Raw genomic sequence first — 16,306 nt, 5'->3', positions numbered from 1 at the left:
AACTCATCTCCTTTTGGATATTTAGATTATTTTTAGTTTTTTAATATTATAAACCATACTGTGACAATATAGCTACACATAATTCTCTGCATGCACCTGAATATTCTATAGAATAAAAACTTTAAGGTAAAATTTTAGAGGTAAGAGATGAGCCCATTTTTCATGCCTTTGATACATGCTACCAATTATTCTCAGGAAGGTTATATCAAATTATCTTCCCAGTAGCAGAAATATGAGGGACTGCTGTCTTCTCCATAGTTTTGTTAATACTGGACATTGTACCCTCCAATGGATTCCATTCTTACCCAGGGTAAAAGCCAGAGCCCTTGCCATGGCCTCCAAGAGCCTGTTTGGTCTCTGATCTCTCTCCTACTTTCTGTCTGCTATCTCATCTTTCTCTGGCTACTTTGAGCACAGGTACACTCCCACCTCAAGGACTTTGTACTCATTCACTCTGCCTGGAATGCTTTTTGCATCAGATATTTGATTATTATTAACCCCTCCTTCTTTCAGCTATTTACTGAAATATCACCTTCTTGGTACATCTTACATGGGCGTTCTGTTTTATGGTTCAATACTCCATCCCTCCAGCATTGTAGGGCATTTATCACCTTCACACATTCTATTTTTTAAATAAGTTTATTATTTTGAGAGAGAGAGTGTGTGTGTGAGCGGGGGAGAGGCAGAGAGATAGGGAGAGAATCACAAGCAGACTCCAATACTCAGAGCAGAGCCTGATGTGGGGCTCAATCCCACAACCCTGAGACTATAACTTGAGCCGAAATCAAGAGTCAGATGCTCAACTGACTGAGCCACCCAATCACATATACTATTGAATTGACTTACTTGTTTATCAGCTGGCTGTCAGTTCTTATCAGAATGTTAATTCCATAAGGACAAGGATTTCTTTTTCTTATTTTTTTTGTATATTTTGTTCTTTACTGCATCTCCCATGCCTAAAACAGTGCATATAATAAGCACAATACATTTTGTAGAATGAATACATTTTATACCCATTTCATAGCATTGGTAACTGAGATTTTTTGCAAGATGACCCAGGTTGCCTAATGCCAGTCAACTTGTAAGCAAAAAAGCTGGGATTCAAACCCCAGTTTATTTGACACAAACCATGGATTCTTAACCTCAATACATATAGATCCTCTAGAAAGATCGCTAAGATTATTTTTCTTTCCCTTATATTTGTGCTTGCTTCCCAAATTATCATAGCTCATGTCAGACTTTTAAACATTAATTCATGTTGCACTGTTTTTATAGCTTATCATCTCCACATTATTTGAAAGATTACAATAAAATGAAGCATAAAATTTCTCCAGCCACTGGTTGCCAGGATCATACTAAAGCAGGACAGGTACAGTGTCTTCAAACAAAGTTCTCTTTCTGTTTCTGACTTCTGTTTCTCAGTAAGAGTTATGGGAATTGCTTTTTTTTTTTTCAATGTATGGATATGGTTCAAATACTCAGGACCCCAAATTAGACTCCAATAAACATATCTATTAGTTAAAATCTACTAGGGTTAACACAAGTAGGGTTGGTATATCTCTTTCTAATTTTCACTTGCTACAAATACATTTCTTTTTTGAGGTAAAGAGAGGGTGCAGTGAGCAAGGGCGGGGGGGGGTGGAGAGAGAGAGAGAAGTGGGGCTCACCCAACGCAGGACTCGAACTTGCAAACCATGAGAGATCATGACCTGAGCCAAAGTCAGATACTTAACTGACTGAACCACCCAGGCCCACCTGCTATAAATACTTTTGATCAAATGAGAGTTCAGTAAATCCTCTTGGATATTTGTGGAGCCCACTTTGCAAGACTCATGTTTCTAATTGCCATCAATACATTCGTTTATAGAGTATGTTGCTTGACATACTCAGTCTCTGGAAAGCTTGTGAAGGGAATGTGAAGGAAAACAAGTAAAAGGCAAAAAACTCAGTTTGTCTTCAAACTCGGTATTGTAGGAATTGTGTTATGTGTGTCTTCAACGAGCGCTGCGCAATTTGCCACGGCACCACAGCAGCGAGAGGAAGAGGTGGGAGAGAGAAAATGAGCAACACATTCGGCAGTATCAAATGATGAAGGATCAAGAGGAGCTCCAGAAACACCAGGTAGTTCAACACTCCGACTGAAGAATGGGACCGTAGGAACATGATTTTAAAGGGCCATGTTAAATGCCCCGTCATATGTCTGTACTGTAACGTATTTAATCATTTCCTTATTGTTGGACTAAAACTTGGGTTGTGTCCAAGTTTTCATAATAGTGAGCAACACTGGGATGAATGTCCAAGCAGCTGAATGTTTGTACCTGCCACTGATTTCTCCCTCTCCCCAACCCCCAAGGACTTAGTTTTAAAGGTGGAACTCCTGGATTTATATGGTTTTATTTGTGATTTCTAATACAACATAACCAAGGCTTTCCCCTTCAAATCTATGGCCTATCTCAAGCAAGCAAAGAGAGGATGGTACCTACATATTTGCACTGTCCAGATTTCTGTGGTCTCCCATAGTTGACCATACTGCTCTTTCCTGCATTTGTGATACCAGGTAACCACTTAAGAAATCTTCCATTCCCTCTTACGATCCCCACAGAGGTGCTGCCTAAAGCCACAAAACAGGAAAAAAGAAAAAAAACCTTCCCCAACCCACTTTTATAAACCTATGAAGCTTTATAGAAAGTACCATTGCCTCCAAAAGGCGAGTTTCTACCTCGGTTGGATTATTATAATGTAATAGAATTAATTTTTTTTAACGTTTATTTATTTTTTTGAGACAGAGAGAGACAGAGCATGAAGAGGGGAGGGTCAGAGAGAGAGGGAGACACAGAATCTGAAACAGACTCCAGTCTCTGAGCTGTCGGCACAGAGCCCAATGTGGGGTTTGAACTCACAGACCGCGAGATCACGACCTGAGCCGGAGTCGGATGCTCAATCAACAGAGCCACCCAGGCGCCCCTAGAATTAAATTTTTAAGGGCTGTATTTTCAGTACGTAATTTTTTGTTTGTTTGTTTTCAAAGATGAGAAATCTGGCTAATAGAGTACAGAATCAAAAAAATGCTGCCTATAATCTTGGAGTTGCTGAAGCTATAAGAATCCACAAGAAGGAGAAACCTGAATTTTGTGTGAGTCTTTTCAAAATTTCTGTTGCTAATACCTGCAAATACTATAAGTTAATCATGGATTTTAGTTTTCTCAATTACTACCTTTATTCTTTGTTGCTTTTTGGTATTTTAAAGTAAATGACTGCTTCTCCTTCATTCCAGAAATCTTTCCTATTTGATAAACGGCCACTCAGTTCTGAGATTAATGCTTTTAAACAAGAAGAATATTCCCAAAGTCTCCTGAAACAAATGGATAACAGACGGGAAAAGCAAATAAAACAAAGACAAAACAGAGAGCTGATGGACCGCCTAGAACAAAAGCATCTCACAGAGGAGTGAGTCTGGTTGACAGGCTCTAAAAACGGGTTCAGAATTTTCACGTGAAGCTTATTTCCATGTGGGATTCAATCAGCATTGGTAGTTTCATTAGCGCAACTATAACCAACTGAGCCAACCAACCCAGCTGGCAGCCAGTACCACAGCATAACATTTCATTAGAAAAATGAAAAAAGCTGTCATTATTATAATTATCATTATAGTGATACCAATCTATAACTGATTATAGAGAATCATTTTGTATTGTTTTGTGATCACTAATACTGGTAGATGAAAGAGGGGACTTGTCTTGAACAAGCACTATTCCCAGCTATTCCCAGTCAATCTCAAGTCAAAGCTGGGGTTTAATGTCAGTACCGGTATCTCACAGGGGAACCCGGGGACAGGAATGTGGGGGAGAGGGGATCTAAGAGGACTAGAATCAAGGACTAAAAAGTCATGTAAAGAATCCTTCCCTCTGCTCACCCCCATAGCTCCTTGGTAGACATCATCTTTATTCCAGCTCAAACCTGGATGAATGTTAGTCTCAATTCTGAATATTCAGGAAAGAGAATCTGATTGGTATTGTTCAGATCATCTGAGGTCTGGGATAGGGTCAGAGTTCAAACCTGCCTAAGGGCGAGTCACACTTCTACTACTGAGGTCAGGAGAGAAATTAAAGAGGCTACTGTAATGTGAGAGAGACTCCTAAAACAAATAATAAGCTAGCTTTTGGGACTTAAAAATTATTTTTCTACAAAATGTTTATGTTCCATTATACTCGCTTTATAGATCATATGGGTTCCCTCTAGGTTGCATATAACAGAATCATAATTTATAATAGGAAATATCACTTTCTTAAAAAGGAGTCTTATGGTGAATCGTTTTGTAGAAGAAATAGACACTTCCTGCTTTCCTGTCACAGTTTTTTAAAGCACAGGGGTTGGGGGGTGGGTGGTGGGGGGGGTGGTGGGAGGGTGAAGAAGGACCTGTCTTAGTGGTAGTGAATTTGGACAAAATGGTCATTCCTCTGCTTACACTTGTCCTGTCTGTCCTCTATTCAACACATTGTCCACTAGCCTATGCATTTGAATTACTCCTTTCTTTCTTAAAATGGAAGCTCCTAGAAAGAAATGCCACTTTTTATTTACCAGGCTCTCACTCCTATTGATACTTATTAAATACATTTTAGTGATGTTAATCTGTATTACTAAAGACAATAACGAACGTCGCCCCCGCCTCCTCTTATCTTTAATTGCTAGACTTGCTGCACAGAGAGACAAATACATCAGAGATAAGATGGAAGACGCCCAGTGTTATAAGAGAGCTTTGGATGCACAGGTAAGGGGACAACTGTTATTTCAAAGTTATGCAGTTCTGCAGTAGCATTCTAAAAATACGTATAAAAACTGTAGCCTTGTGTGTTACCCATTTGGTGGTTTTTGCAGCCCTTGTTCCTGCCTCTAAGGGACTGGTATTTTACTATGCTACACTGTTGTGCGTAAGGTTTATTGCCTGGTATCATTCTGATCTGTATTATATGTGTCCCTGTTTCAGATAAAGAACAAATCCATGTACATGTCCACGTTTGAGCCAGAGTCTTGTGAACCCATCTTTGCTAAGGATGAGAGTGAAATAATGGTGCAAAAGCGAAAGCGAGACCAGAAATACATGAAGCACCAGATGGAGATGGCTGCTAGCCAGCAAAGGAGAACCATCCTGCAGCACCTGGTGGGCCAAAAGCAGGATTTGCAGATGCTTCAGAGGACACAAAAAGAGTAAGGGACCCCAGGTCTTTCTTCCTCCTCCTCCTCTCCTGCTCCCCTCTCCACATTCCCCTTCTCTTTCTCTCCTTCTCCTACAACAGCACAGAAACAATAATAATAGTGAACACATTGAGGAGTTACTATGTACAAATATTATCCTTCAAACTTCATCTTGTTTCGTCCTCACAATTCACTCAATGAAGAAAGGTTATTGATTAAAAAAAACAACAACCCAACCAACCAGTCTCGATCCACCCCTCTCACCAGTTACCTTTCCATATTTTTCCTTCCCTTTACAGTACAACTTCTTAAAAGAGTTGTCCAGTTGTTGGAAATACAATGTGAGCCACAAAGCAGCTATTTTTCTCAACTAGACACAGACATGAAACTTGGGTCGTTTCTCCAATAAACCCTCTTCCTCCTAAGAACTGTTCATGTAGTAAGCTGCACTGATGACGGCTGGTGAGGGATGGTGAAGGTGGCAACGTAGGCAGAGGAGGACTTTATGCCTTATCAATGCAAATACCTTTAAATTCAAGCATCAAACACCCAGTTTCTTTCTTTTCCTTCCCTTTCCCTTCTTTCCTTTCCTTCTTTTCTTTTTTGATTTGATGAGTTTATACATTATGCTGACCACAGGTGTAGCTACCATTTGTCCCGTTACATTGCTAGTACAATATCACTGACTGTATTCCTTATGCTCTGCCTTTTATTCCCATGACTTACCATTCCATAACTGGAAGGCTGTGTCTCCCACTCACCTTCACCCATTTTGCCTGATCATCCCCCCACCCCTTCCCTCTGGCAACCTTCAGTTTGTTCTCTGTATTTATAGAGCTGATTCTGCTTTTTTGTTTGTTTATTCATTTTTTTTTTTTTTTTTTTAGATTCCACTCATGAGTAGAATCATATGGTATTTGTCTTTCTCAGTCTGACTTGTTATTTCACTTAGCATAAAACTCCTTGGGTCCATTCATGTCATCTCAAATGACACAATCTCATCCTTTTTTATGGCAGTGTAATATTTCACGGTGTGTGTGTATGTGTGTGTGTATATATATATACACCACATTTTTCTTATGCATTCATCTATTGGTGGATGCTTGGATGCATCCACATATTGGTTATTATAAATGATGCTGCAATAAATTTAGGGGTGCATATATATTTTTGAATAGCGTTTTCATTTTCTTTGGGTGAATACCCAAAGGTGGAATTACTGGATCCTGTGGTAGTTCTATTTTTAACTCTTTGAGGAAGCTCCATACTGTTTTCCATAGTGGCTGCACCAGTTTGTATTCCCACCAACAGTGCACTGCACAAGGGTTCCTTTGTCTCCACATCCTCACCAGCACCTGTTGTTTGTTGTCATTTTGATTTTAGCCATTCTAACTGGTATAGAGTGATAGCTCATTGTGGTTTTGATTTGCATTTCTCTGATGATGAGTGATGTTAAACTCTGTCCACTTCCAAGCTTCATGACCTGGGCCAAATCGCACACACACAGGGTTCTTTGGGCCCTCTTTTCCTCACATGAAACATAAGGATAATATACCTGCCCTACCTCTCCTTACTGTGAGAATTATATGAGTATGTATTTGAGAACGTTTTTGGTAACCGCAAAGCTCTGAACAAATATGAACTGAGGTCTTTACTTGGTTATCTCTCTTGTTGAAGCTCTGGTCACAGACCCCCTTTTCTGTAGGGGTCAGGTCCTTGTCTCCTGTTTCTATATCCTTTACTAGTTATTCCATATTCTCTCACTTTTCTTTTCGAACTTCCCTGTCTCTGGTCCATCTCAGGATGTCATCTGAGGCAAGTAGAGGGTCACTTTCTTTCAGAGGGGGTCATTTAGTCACTATGAAACAAACAGGCCTGCTAAAGTATTTTTACTTCTTTTTCTTTAAACTTTTCTGCTTTTGTTTATAAAAATATAACAAATTATGCTTATTAAAATAAGTCAATTGGTGGGGCGCCTGCGTGACTCAGTCAGTTACGTGTCTGACTCTTGATTTTGCCTCAGGTCATGATCTCGTGGTGTCTGAGTTTGAGCCGCATGTTGGGCTCTGTACTGATGGTAGGGAGCCTGCTTGGGATTCTCTTTATCTCCCTTTCTCTCTGCCCTTTCCCGCATGCTCTCTCTTGGTCTCTCTCAAAATAAATAAACTTTAAAAAAAAAGTCAGTTGGTGGAGAGATTAAAAAAAGGTTAATAATCTCCCCCCAGCCTTCTATATTTTTTTCTATTCTTATGCATATTTTTTTCCTTCCATTTTTGTAAATGAAAATAAGAGCTGTGAGATCTTATACATTACTCTGCAGCCCAATCTTTCTTTAACCTAATAATACATCATTAGTTCATGTTCAGATCAGTACATAGAAACGAAATTCATTCTTCTTCAAAAACAGCATGATATCTATAATATGGATTGCTATAATTTAACTTTTGCATTATTGATGAACATTCACTCTGTTTCCAGATGGTTTGCTATTACAACAATTTTGCATTAAACATTTTTAATATATATCTTCATACTGGTTCTTTTGTTTCCATTGGATAAAATCCTAAAAGTGGAATTGCTGGATGCCAGCGTATGGCACATTTTAAATATCACCAGATACTGACAGTTTGCTTTCTAAAAAGGTATGGCAATTTGCTTCCAACAGCAGTCTTGTGGGAATCCTAGTTTGCCTCCCCTGTAGCCCCACTTCATTTTCTCACTTTCTTAGCATCTAAATTAAACTGAATTTTTAAACTATCCTTTTAAAAAGAATACAATTATAGCCAAAAAGCTTTTGAAAAGCTGCTCAACATCACTAATCATTAGGGAAATGCAAATCAAAGCCACAGTGAGATAGCTGCTTACTAACACATTGTTTCCACTTTCTGAACCGTGGGCAGGTCAGCCTTATTCGGCTGTCAGCTGTCATTGTTTGTACTGTTTGGAATAGATGTCATTTAGCTTTTAACTAAATGTGTGCCTCCAAGCTAAGAAGTGTTTCATGTTTTACTGAATATTTACTTATCTAGACCTGAGAGACAGGGATTCTCTACTCCAGTGAATAAAGGTAGCAAAATCAACTCCAGTGAATAAAGGTAGCAAAGTAGGACGGTGAGATTGCAAATGTAGCTGTGTTTTGTATTACACAATTTAATAATTTAATTCCAATCACATATCCATCCTGGAGGCCAAGTCTATGGACAGTCTGAATGAAGTAAGCAGTTAGCAAATTGTTCATTTTTCTCCTTGCAACTCATTTATGTAGATGGAAGAAAAAATCTTACACTGTTTAAGATCTGTATATCACTGTAATGTATACAGGTGAGATGGCTATCTTTTCTTCCCCCTAGGGCTTTATGCAAAGAAAACATGTTTGCAGAATAACATCTTAAGGTTTCACAAATTCAAAGATAAAATGTGCTATCATGTATTTTGTATTATAAAATCTGTGCTTTGATTGTCTTGTGAAATGTCCAAATCAAGAATAATTATAGATTTTTCTTATACCACATGCACCATGAAACATTTAACAAGTACTTCTTTTAGACTATGCAAAAGATTAGAAAGGAAGAAAACTGTCGATTCAGTGGTAGACAAAACCATTAAGGTGCAATTATGATGTAAAAAGGAAAGATAAAGAAAACTAAGGCAAGCAAAAACAAACGCAAAAACTAAAACTAAAGAAAAAAGAGAAAGATACTAGGGTCACATTCGTTAGGATGGCTCCTATCAAAACCCAGAAAATAGTAGGTGTTGGTAAGGATGTGGAGAAATAGAAACCCCGGGCACAATTGATGAGAATGTAAAATGGTGCAGCCGCTATGGAAAACAGCATGGCAGTTACTCAAAAAATTAAAAATAGAATTACCATATGATTCAACAATTCCACTTCTGCGTAAAAGAATTGAAAGCAGGATCCTTTTTAGAAAATTAAAAAATTATTTTATTTTCACTCCAGTATAGTTAACATGAAATGTTATACATAACATATAGTGTAATATAACATCGTACGTTTTAGATGTATGATATAGTGATTCAATAATTCCATGCATTACTCATTGTTTATCAGGGTAAGTGTACTCTTAATCCCTTTTACCTATTTCACCCATACCCCATCCACCTCCCTCTGGTAACCACCTGTTTGTTCTCTATAGTTAAGAGTCTGGTTTTTGTTTTCTCTTTCTCCCCCCTTTTTTGGTTTGTTTTGGTTCTTAAATTCCACATATGAGAGAAGTCATCTGGTATTTGTCTTTCTCTGACTGGCTTATTTTGCTTAGCATTATAACCTCTAGACGCATCTGTGTTGTTGCAAATGGCAAGGTCTCATTCTTTTTTATGGCTGAATAATATCCATTGTATGTGTGTATGTGTATACACACACACACACACACACACACACACATATCACATCTTCTTTATCCATTCACTTATTGATGGATGCCTGGGCTGTTTCCATAATTTGGCTATTGTAAATAACACTACAGTAAACATAGAGGTGCATATATCCCTTCAAAGTAGTGTTTTTATATTCTTTGGGTAAATACCCAGTAATGCAATTACTGGATTGTAGGGTAGTTTTATTTTTAATTTTTTGAGGAACCTTCATATTGTCTTCCACAGTGGCTGCACCAATTTGCATTCCCACCAACTGTGCATGAGGGTTCCTTTTCCTCCACATTGTCACCAACACTTGTTTCTTGTGTTTTTGATTTTAGCCATTCTGACAGGTGTGAGGTGATGGCTCATTGTGGTTTTGATTTGCATTTCCCTGCTGATGAATGATGTTGAGCATCTTTTTATCTATCTGTTGGCCATCTTTATGTCTTCTTTGGAGAAATATCTGTTCAGATCCTCTGCCCAGTTTTTACTTGGATTATTTGTTTTTTTGGTGTTGAGTTGTAGAAGTTCTTTATATATTTTTTATTTTGATATGGTCCCAATAGTTTATTTTTGCTTTTGTTTCCCTTTTCCCAGGAGACATATCTAAAAAGATGTCATGGCCGATGTCAGAGCATTACTGCCTGTGCTCTCTTAAGGGATTTTTATGGTTTCAAGTCTCACGTTTAGGTCTTTAATCCACTTTGAGTTTATTTTTGTGTATGATGTAAGAAAGTGGTCCAGGTTCATTCTTCTGTATGTCGCTGTCCAGTTTTCCCAATACCATTTGTCAAAGAGACTTTTTCCCACTGAATATTCTTTCCTGCTTTGTTGAAGTTTAATTGACCACACACTTGTGGATTTATTTCTGGTCATTCTATTCTATTCCATTAATCTATCTCTGTGTCTATTTTTTGTGCCAGTACAATACTGTTTTGATCACTACAGCTTTGTAATATGACTTGAAGTCTGGAATTGTGATGCCTCCAGGTTTGGGATTTTTTTTTCTTTCAAGATTGCTTTGGCTATTTGAGGCCTTTTGTGTTTCCATACAAATTTTAGTATTATTTGTTCTAGTTCTGTGAAAAATGCTTTTGGTATTTTGATAGGGATTTCATTAAATCTATAGACTGATTTGGGTATATGAACATTTTAACAATATTTGTTCTTCCAGTCCATGAGCATGGACTGTCTTTCCATTTGTTTGTATCATTTTCTTTAAAAAAATTTTTTTTTGTTTATTAATTTTTGAAAGAGAGAGAGCATGAGCAGGGGTGGGCAGAGAGACAGGGGGACACAGAATCCAAAGTAGGCTCCAGGCTCTGAGCTGTCAGCACAGAGCCCGATGCGGGGCTCGAACTCACAAACCGCAAGATCATGACCCAAGCCAAAGTCAGATGCTCAACCTACTGAGCCACCCAGGAGCCCCTGTTTGTATCATTTTCAATTTCATTCATCAGTGTTTTATAGTTTTCAGAGTACAGATCTTCTACCTCCTTGGTTAAGTTTGGTGCAATTATAGATGGGTTTATTTTCTTAATTGCTCTTTCTGGTGCTTCGTTATTAGTGTATAGAAATGCAACACATTTCTGTACATTGATTTTGTATCCTGTGACCTTACTGAATTCGTTTATCAGTTCTAGTAGTTTTTTTGCTGGAGTTGAAAATAGGATCTTGAGGAGATATTTGCGCTCCCATGTTCATAACAGCCTTCAGTAACCAAGAAAGGGAAGCAACCCAAATGTCTGGCCACAGAGGAATGAATAAACAAAATGTGTTAACGCGCATACAATGGAATATTACTCAGCCTTCAGAAGGAAGGAAATTATGACACATGCTACAACACAGATGAACGTTGATGACATTATGCTAAAATAAGCCAGTCATTATAATACAATACAAAATATTGTATGATTCCACTTCTATAAGGTTATCAGAGTGGCCAAATTCATGGAAAAAGTAGAACAGTGCTTTCTAGGCACTAGGGGGAGGGAGAAATGAGAAGTTGTTTAATGAGTATAGAGTTTCTATACTATTTAAAATAGTATAGAACTATTTAAAAAATAGTTTCAAACAGAGAGGGAGGCTAACCATAAGAGACTCTTGAATGTGGAGAACAAACTGAGGGTTGTTGGGGGAACCGGGATGGGGGGGATGGGTGATGGACATTGAGGAGGGCATTTGTTAGGATAAGCACTGGATGTTGTATGTAAGCGATGAATCATGGGAATCTACCCCCAAAACCAAGAGCACACTGTTTACATTGTATGTTAGCTAACTTGACAATAAATTAAAAAAAAAAAAAAAAAGAGTTCTGGATATTGGTTGCACAACAATGTAAGTGTACTTAATGCTATGTATCTGTACTCTTAAAATTTTTTAAGATGGTCAACTTTATGTGGTTTTTGTTACAATTAAAAAACACTATGAAAAGGAAAAAAAGGTTATGAAAGAAATATATAATAGGTACCATTTAGTCATTGAGCTCTCATTGTGTTATAGGCATTGGTACTTTCTGTATATTATCTCATTTAATCTTTATAATGACCACACAATAGCTGAATTGCTCAATGCTCCTTGGAGGAAAACGTGGCCATGTTTATTTTAGGAAAAGCAAACCAGCACACAGTCCATTACTGATTTTTATCAGAGGGTCCTGACACCTAGTGGCAGTGGCTGCCTGTAACACAAAGCCCGGCAGAGCAGGCTAAATCAACCTGCACATTTAGTGAAGTCCTTTCTAGACTTTAATGAGAACTGAAGGTAAGAGTTTCAGTCTGGCAAATAGACACATATAAATAATTTGAACCAGGTTTAAGATGATTCACAACAGCAGTGGCTACGTGTCTGGAGACTAGTAATAGAGACACTTTTCATTGGGAATTCTGGGAAATGGTACTTGAAGAGAGATACACCGTAATTACTTCTTTGATGTCTTTACTTTCACCAGACATTCCTCTTTTTTTTTTTTTTTTTCTGAACCTTCTTCACAATGTTACATACTTTCTTGATTTCATTTTGTTTTGCCTAGTCACTTCTGTTTCTTTCCCTGTTTCTAGCCATTCATTTGTATTCCTGTCTACTTTGCCTTGTAACATGCCTGTAGCAGTTCGGGCTGATTACTGACAGCTGAGTGACTGGAATAAAAGGAAAGAAACCTAAAGTAGAGGAAATCCATTTGAGATGATTCTTCAGATTAGTTAAAATTAGCTTCAAAGGAAATTAATGGCTTTAAAGGCTGAATTTGTTCATTGGAAAAAGGTTTCAATCCTGCTAATTTAAACCAGAATTGAAGATGAAAGGTCCCAGACCAGTAAACTATTTGAGACCTATAATATTTTTAGTGTTTTTCTCAATGTTCATTCCTTTCAGTGTATTTCAAGGAGTAGTGAACAAAACCAGAATGTCTTCTGGGTAAGCTACCATAAAGGAATGGGGCTTCCAGGGTGGGTGCATGCCCTCCCTGGTATTGTGATTGTGAACAAAACCAGACTCTGCTGTTGTCTCCAGACACCTGGCAGACAGAAAGGCTGAGATGGAGCGGGTGAAGAGAATGAACGAGAGCTTGCTGAAGGACTGGGAAAGGAGTGTCGCAATGAAGAAACAGCGGGACATGGAGGAGAAGGCTTTCCAGAGGTAATACCCAATTGGAACCAGAAGTTTTTTGCAGAGAAACCCCCTCCACTCCTTGTTTACTTTCCTGGAATCCTGGGATGGCACACAGGTTTCCAGTGCCAACTCCCATTGATTAGCAGTGGCTACCTAGTGAACCTGGTGGAGAAAAGAATTCTGGGTTCAGTAGGAAATGCTGTGGTGATGTATTCAAAATGTCTGCTATGGATATGGGATTGGAGAATGCTGTGATGTGTGTTATATGCTTGCCATATTTGCCCTAATTTTTGCCTCTGTTTAGGGTAGTTTATTTTCATATTGTGGAGGGTAGGGAAGCATGGGGTGGGGGAGGGTAGGAATTCTCCCTGGAAATAACTAGCTGGAAACAGGGAGAGGGAGTTTCTATCTGGACACATCCAAGTCTGACAGAATGGTCATTTAAGAGCAGAGTCAAGGGGTTGTAAGATTGGCAACTGGGAAAATGAAATGCCTGTTACAGAACCAACCCAAGACCATGTTCCTGAAATGTATTATATCCATATCCCCTCTTCCCAGCTACCGATTGACAATCTAGAATCAAGGACTCTAGTCATGGCTTTGAGAATTAATACTAAATTTGGAAAGTCAGCTAATCTTTTTGTCTTTTATTTGTAAGATGAAGAAAGTAAACACCAGCCTGACATAGCTAACACAGGAATTTTGTGATCAAATAAAGAGATGGAAAAACATTACACTTAAAAAAAAAATTTTACAAATGTAAGGTATGATTTCATAGTATGTTAAAACTTGAACAGACCAAGCCTATGTAGTCACATGTTATTAAATCCTGAATAAAGCAAAATAATATTTTAAATTCCCACATATCAACTAATTTTTACCATAGTTAAAATTTGTCATAATAAATCTTGGTCTGTAACTCTGTTCTAAGATATACTTTTAAGGCATCTCTTACCTGTCTTTCTAATGGGTAGAACCCATATTTTGTTACAATGGGACTAAGAGGGATGATGTAGCAATGAAGTTCCAAAGTAGAAGTGGGGTTGTTTGGCTTAGAGAAGACGAAGGGGCACTGGGGTTTCAAGGCATTTTCCTTTTTTTTTTTTTTAAAGCTTATTTATTTGTTTACTTTGAGAGAGTGAGAGAGCATGACTGGGGGAGCGGCAGAGAGGGAGGAAGAGAGAACCCACTGCCAGTGCAGAGCCTAATGTGGGGCTTAAACTCATGAACCATGAGATCATGGCCTGAGCTGAATGAAGTTGGATGCTTACCTGACTGAGCCACTCAGGCGCCCCTCAAGGCATTTTCTTAATGTTGGGGAAAAGCAGGTAAAAGGCAGTGACATTAATGCTGGGGAGATTTTGCTGGATTTCGGAAGACTGCTTGGCCAACGTGGTGATAAAGGATAGAGGAGACATAGGAAACAACCTTGAGTGTCAGGATATGGCAGGGACATAGCAGGGACATGGCAGAGCAATCCTGTTACCTGAAGACCGAAGCCAAGTTGTGGGCAGGGCCTCAAGCAGGAGCAGGTTAGGAAGAAGGAATTGGTTGCTGTTAAAAAGAAAACAAAGCAGAAGCAAAAACAAACTTCCCATGAATGCAGTTAGCACATGATACTCCATCCCAACACCAAAGCAAGCCAGGTAGGTCCCCCCTGAACACTGCTAACATTATTTGTTCTTTTACCTTGTAAGGCTGTCCTTGATGCTCCTTTTTACAGAATTCCAATCATGTAGAAATGTTGGTAGGGTAGGGGAACACACCAGGGACTGTCCTGCATAATCAAGAAAAATTGTTGACATGCAAAATCAATTACTGCCATCCCTTCATCTCTGCTTTGAGCCCCTTTTGTCCTCCTACTCTTTGTCTCCACCCCCTCTCCTACCCTTAACCATCCAGAGGGCTCTGGACTCCTAGACTTACCTTATAAGTCTACTCTTAACTGTCTGCTGGGGCTTAACTTAACCAGCAGCTTAATGGCCTGCTCTCCCTCTCAATGCTGTCTTTCCCCGGAGAGCCTGACAGATAAAAGTGTATCCACATGGCAAAGCTTTGAAGACACCTGTTTGCTGGCTGTGTGGTCTTGGGCAAGTTATGTTTTTTCTGAGGGTTTAGGTGGGTGGGGCTGGGGAGAAGCGCTGGGGTCAGACGGTTGTGAAGGCACCAAGTCTTATATTTACTGGAAATAGCAGACATGCCAACAGCAGAACATGACAAGCTGGGGTGAGCTGCAGGAAGCCGTGTGGATGGGAGAGATGGCAGGTGGGCCCTCACAGGCAGGCATTAAGCTCCTAGATGGTAGGTATGTGCCTTCTCTGCTGCATCACTTCTCCGGCACCGGCTTCTAAGCTAGGCCCCAGCACGGACTCAGGGAGCCCCTAATAATGACCGCCTGTCCTTGCCTCTCCTCAGGTCTTCAAACAAGCTCTTTATCCTGGACCAGTGCGAGAGATATTTGCGCTGCAAGCAGTGCCAGAGGAGCACCAACAATAAGGGCAGGAGCAACGTGTGGCCGCTCAACAAGTACCTGCCTGGCTCGCAGTTCTTTTCATAAAACCCACCGCTTGGATCTATGTTTTCCTCTGGAAAATTTTTATCTTTTAAATGTTGGAGACATGATGGCGAAACTACTGATTTTTAATTTGGAGGCAAAAAGTTATTGTGTTGTTTTGGTCCTTTCAGGAGTAGACTGCTTTTTAACCCCTTGTTGAATTCACATAGGCAGGGGCTCCCTCTCCCACCTTCCTCCCCCGCCCCACAGCACCCTGCCGCCATGGGGGCTGGGACCGGGACCCAGCCTCATTCTGGCCTCAGGGTTGCTGCTGACCCAGCAGCATAGATAAGACAGGAAAACTTTATCTTTTTTTCCATGTATAATGAATAGTGTCCTAATAAATATTTTCTATGCGACTGGCTGTGCATAATGGTAAATCTTACCTCCCTCCCCGGAGAACTGCATACGCGAACGTTCTAGAGGTAGATTAGGTTATTTGCCACAGGTGATCAGAGCAACGCTTTCTGAGCTTTCCAGCTGAAGACACACCTGGAGCTTTGTTGGGACCTCCGGGGATATCATTGCCTTGGTGCCCTTCTGGTCAAGCATTCCGTTAGAGGTTTATTGTTG

General features: G+C 39.4%; 1 protein-coding gene across 1 annotated transcript in view; it reads left to right on the top strand.

Annotated features, from left to right (window-relative positions):
• LOC145712442 (coiled-coil domain-containing protein 81-like) overlaps positions 1-16,092 on the top strand; it is a 46,231-nt gene extending 30,139 nt beyond the window's left edge. The window contains exons 8-15 of the mRNA XM_081790165.1: positions 1,276-1,369; positions 1,975-2,121; positions 3,029-3,133; positions 3,275-3,447; positions 4,690-4,768; positions 4,985-5,205; positions 13,081-13,206; positions 15,595-16,092. Coding sequence (XP_081646291.1) covers positions 1,276-1,369; positions 1,975-2,121; positions 3,029-3,133; positions 3,275-3,447; positions 4,690-4,768; positions 4,985-5,205; positions 13,081-13,206; positions 15,595-15,736 — 1,087 coding nt within the window. The 3' untranslated portion in view covers positions 15,737-16,092. The remainder of the gene's footprint in view (positions 1-1,275; positions 1,370-1,974; positions 2,122-3,028; positions 3,134-3,274; positions 3,448-4,689; positions 4,769-4,984; positions 5,206-13,080; positions 13,207-15,594) is intronic.
• The last annotated feature ends 214 nt before the right edge of the window (positions 16,093-16,306 follow it).

This window comes from Panthera onca, chromosome D1, assembly GCF_046562875.1.
Source record: "Panthera onca isolate mPanOnc1 chromosome D1, mPanOnc1 haplotype 2, whole genome shotgun sequence".
Classification (NCBI taxonomy): domain Eukaryota; kingdom Metazoa; phylum Chordata; class Mammalia; order Carnivora; family Felidae; genus Panthera; species Panthera onca.
The sequence above is the reverse complement of the archived record's forward strand: the minus strand, read 5'-3'. Positions and strand labels throughout refer to the sequence as shown.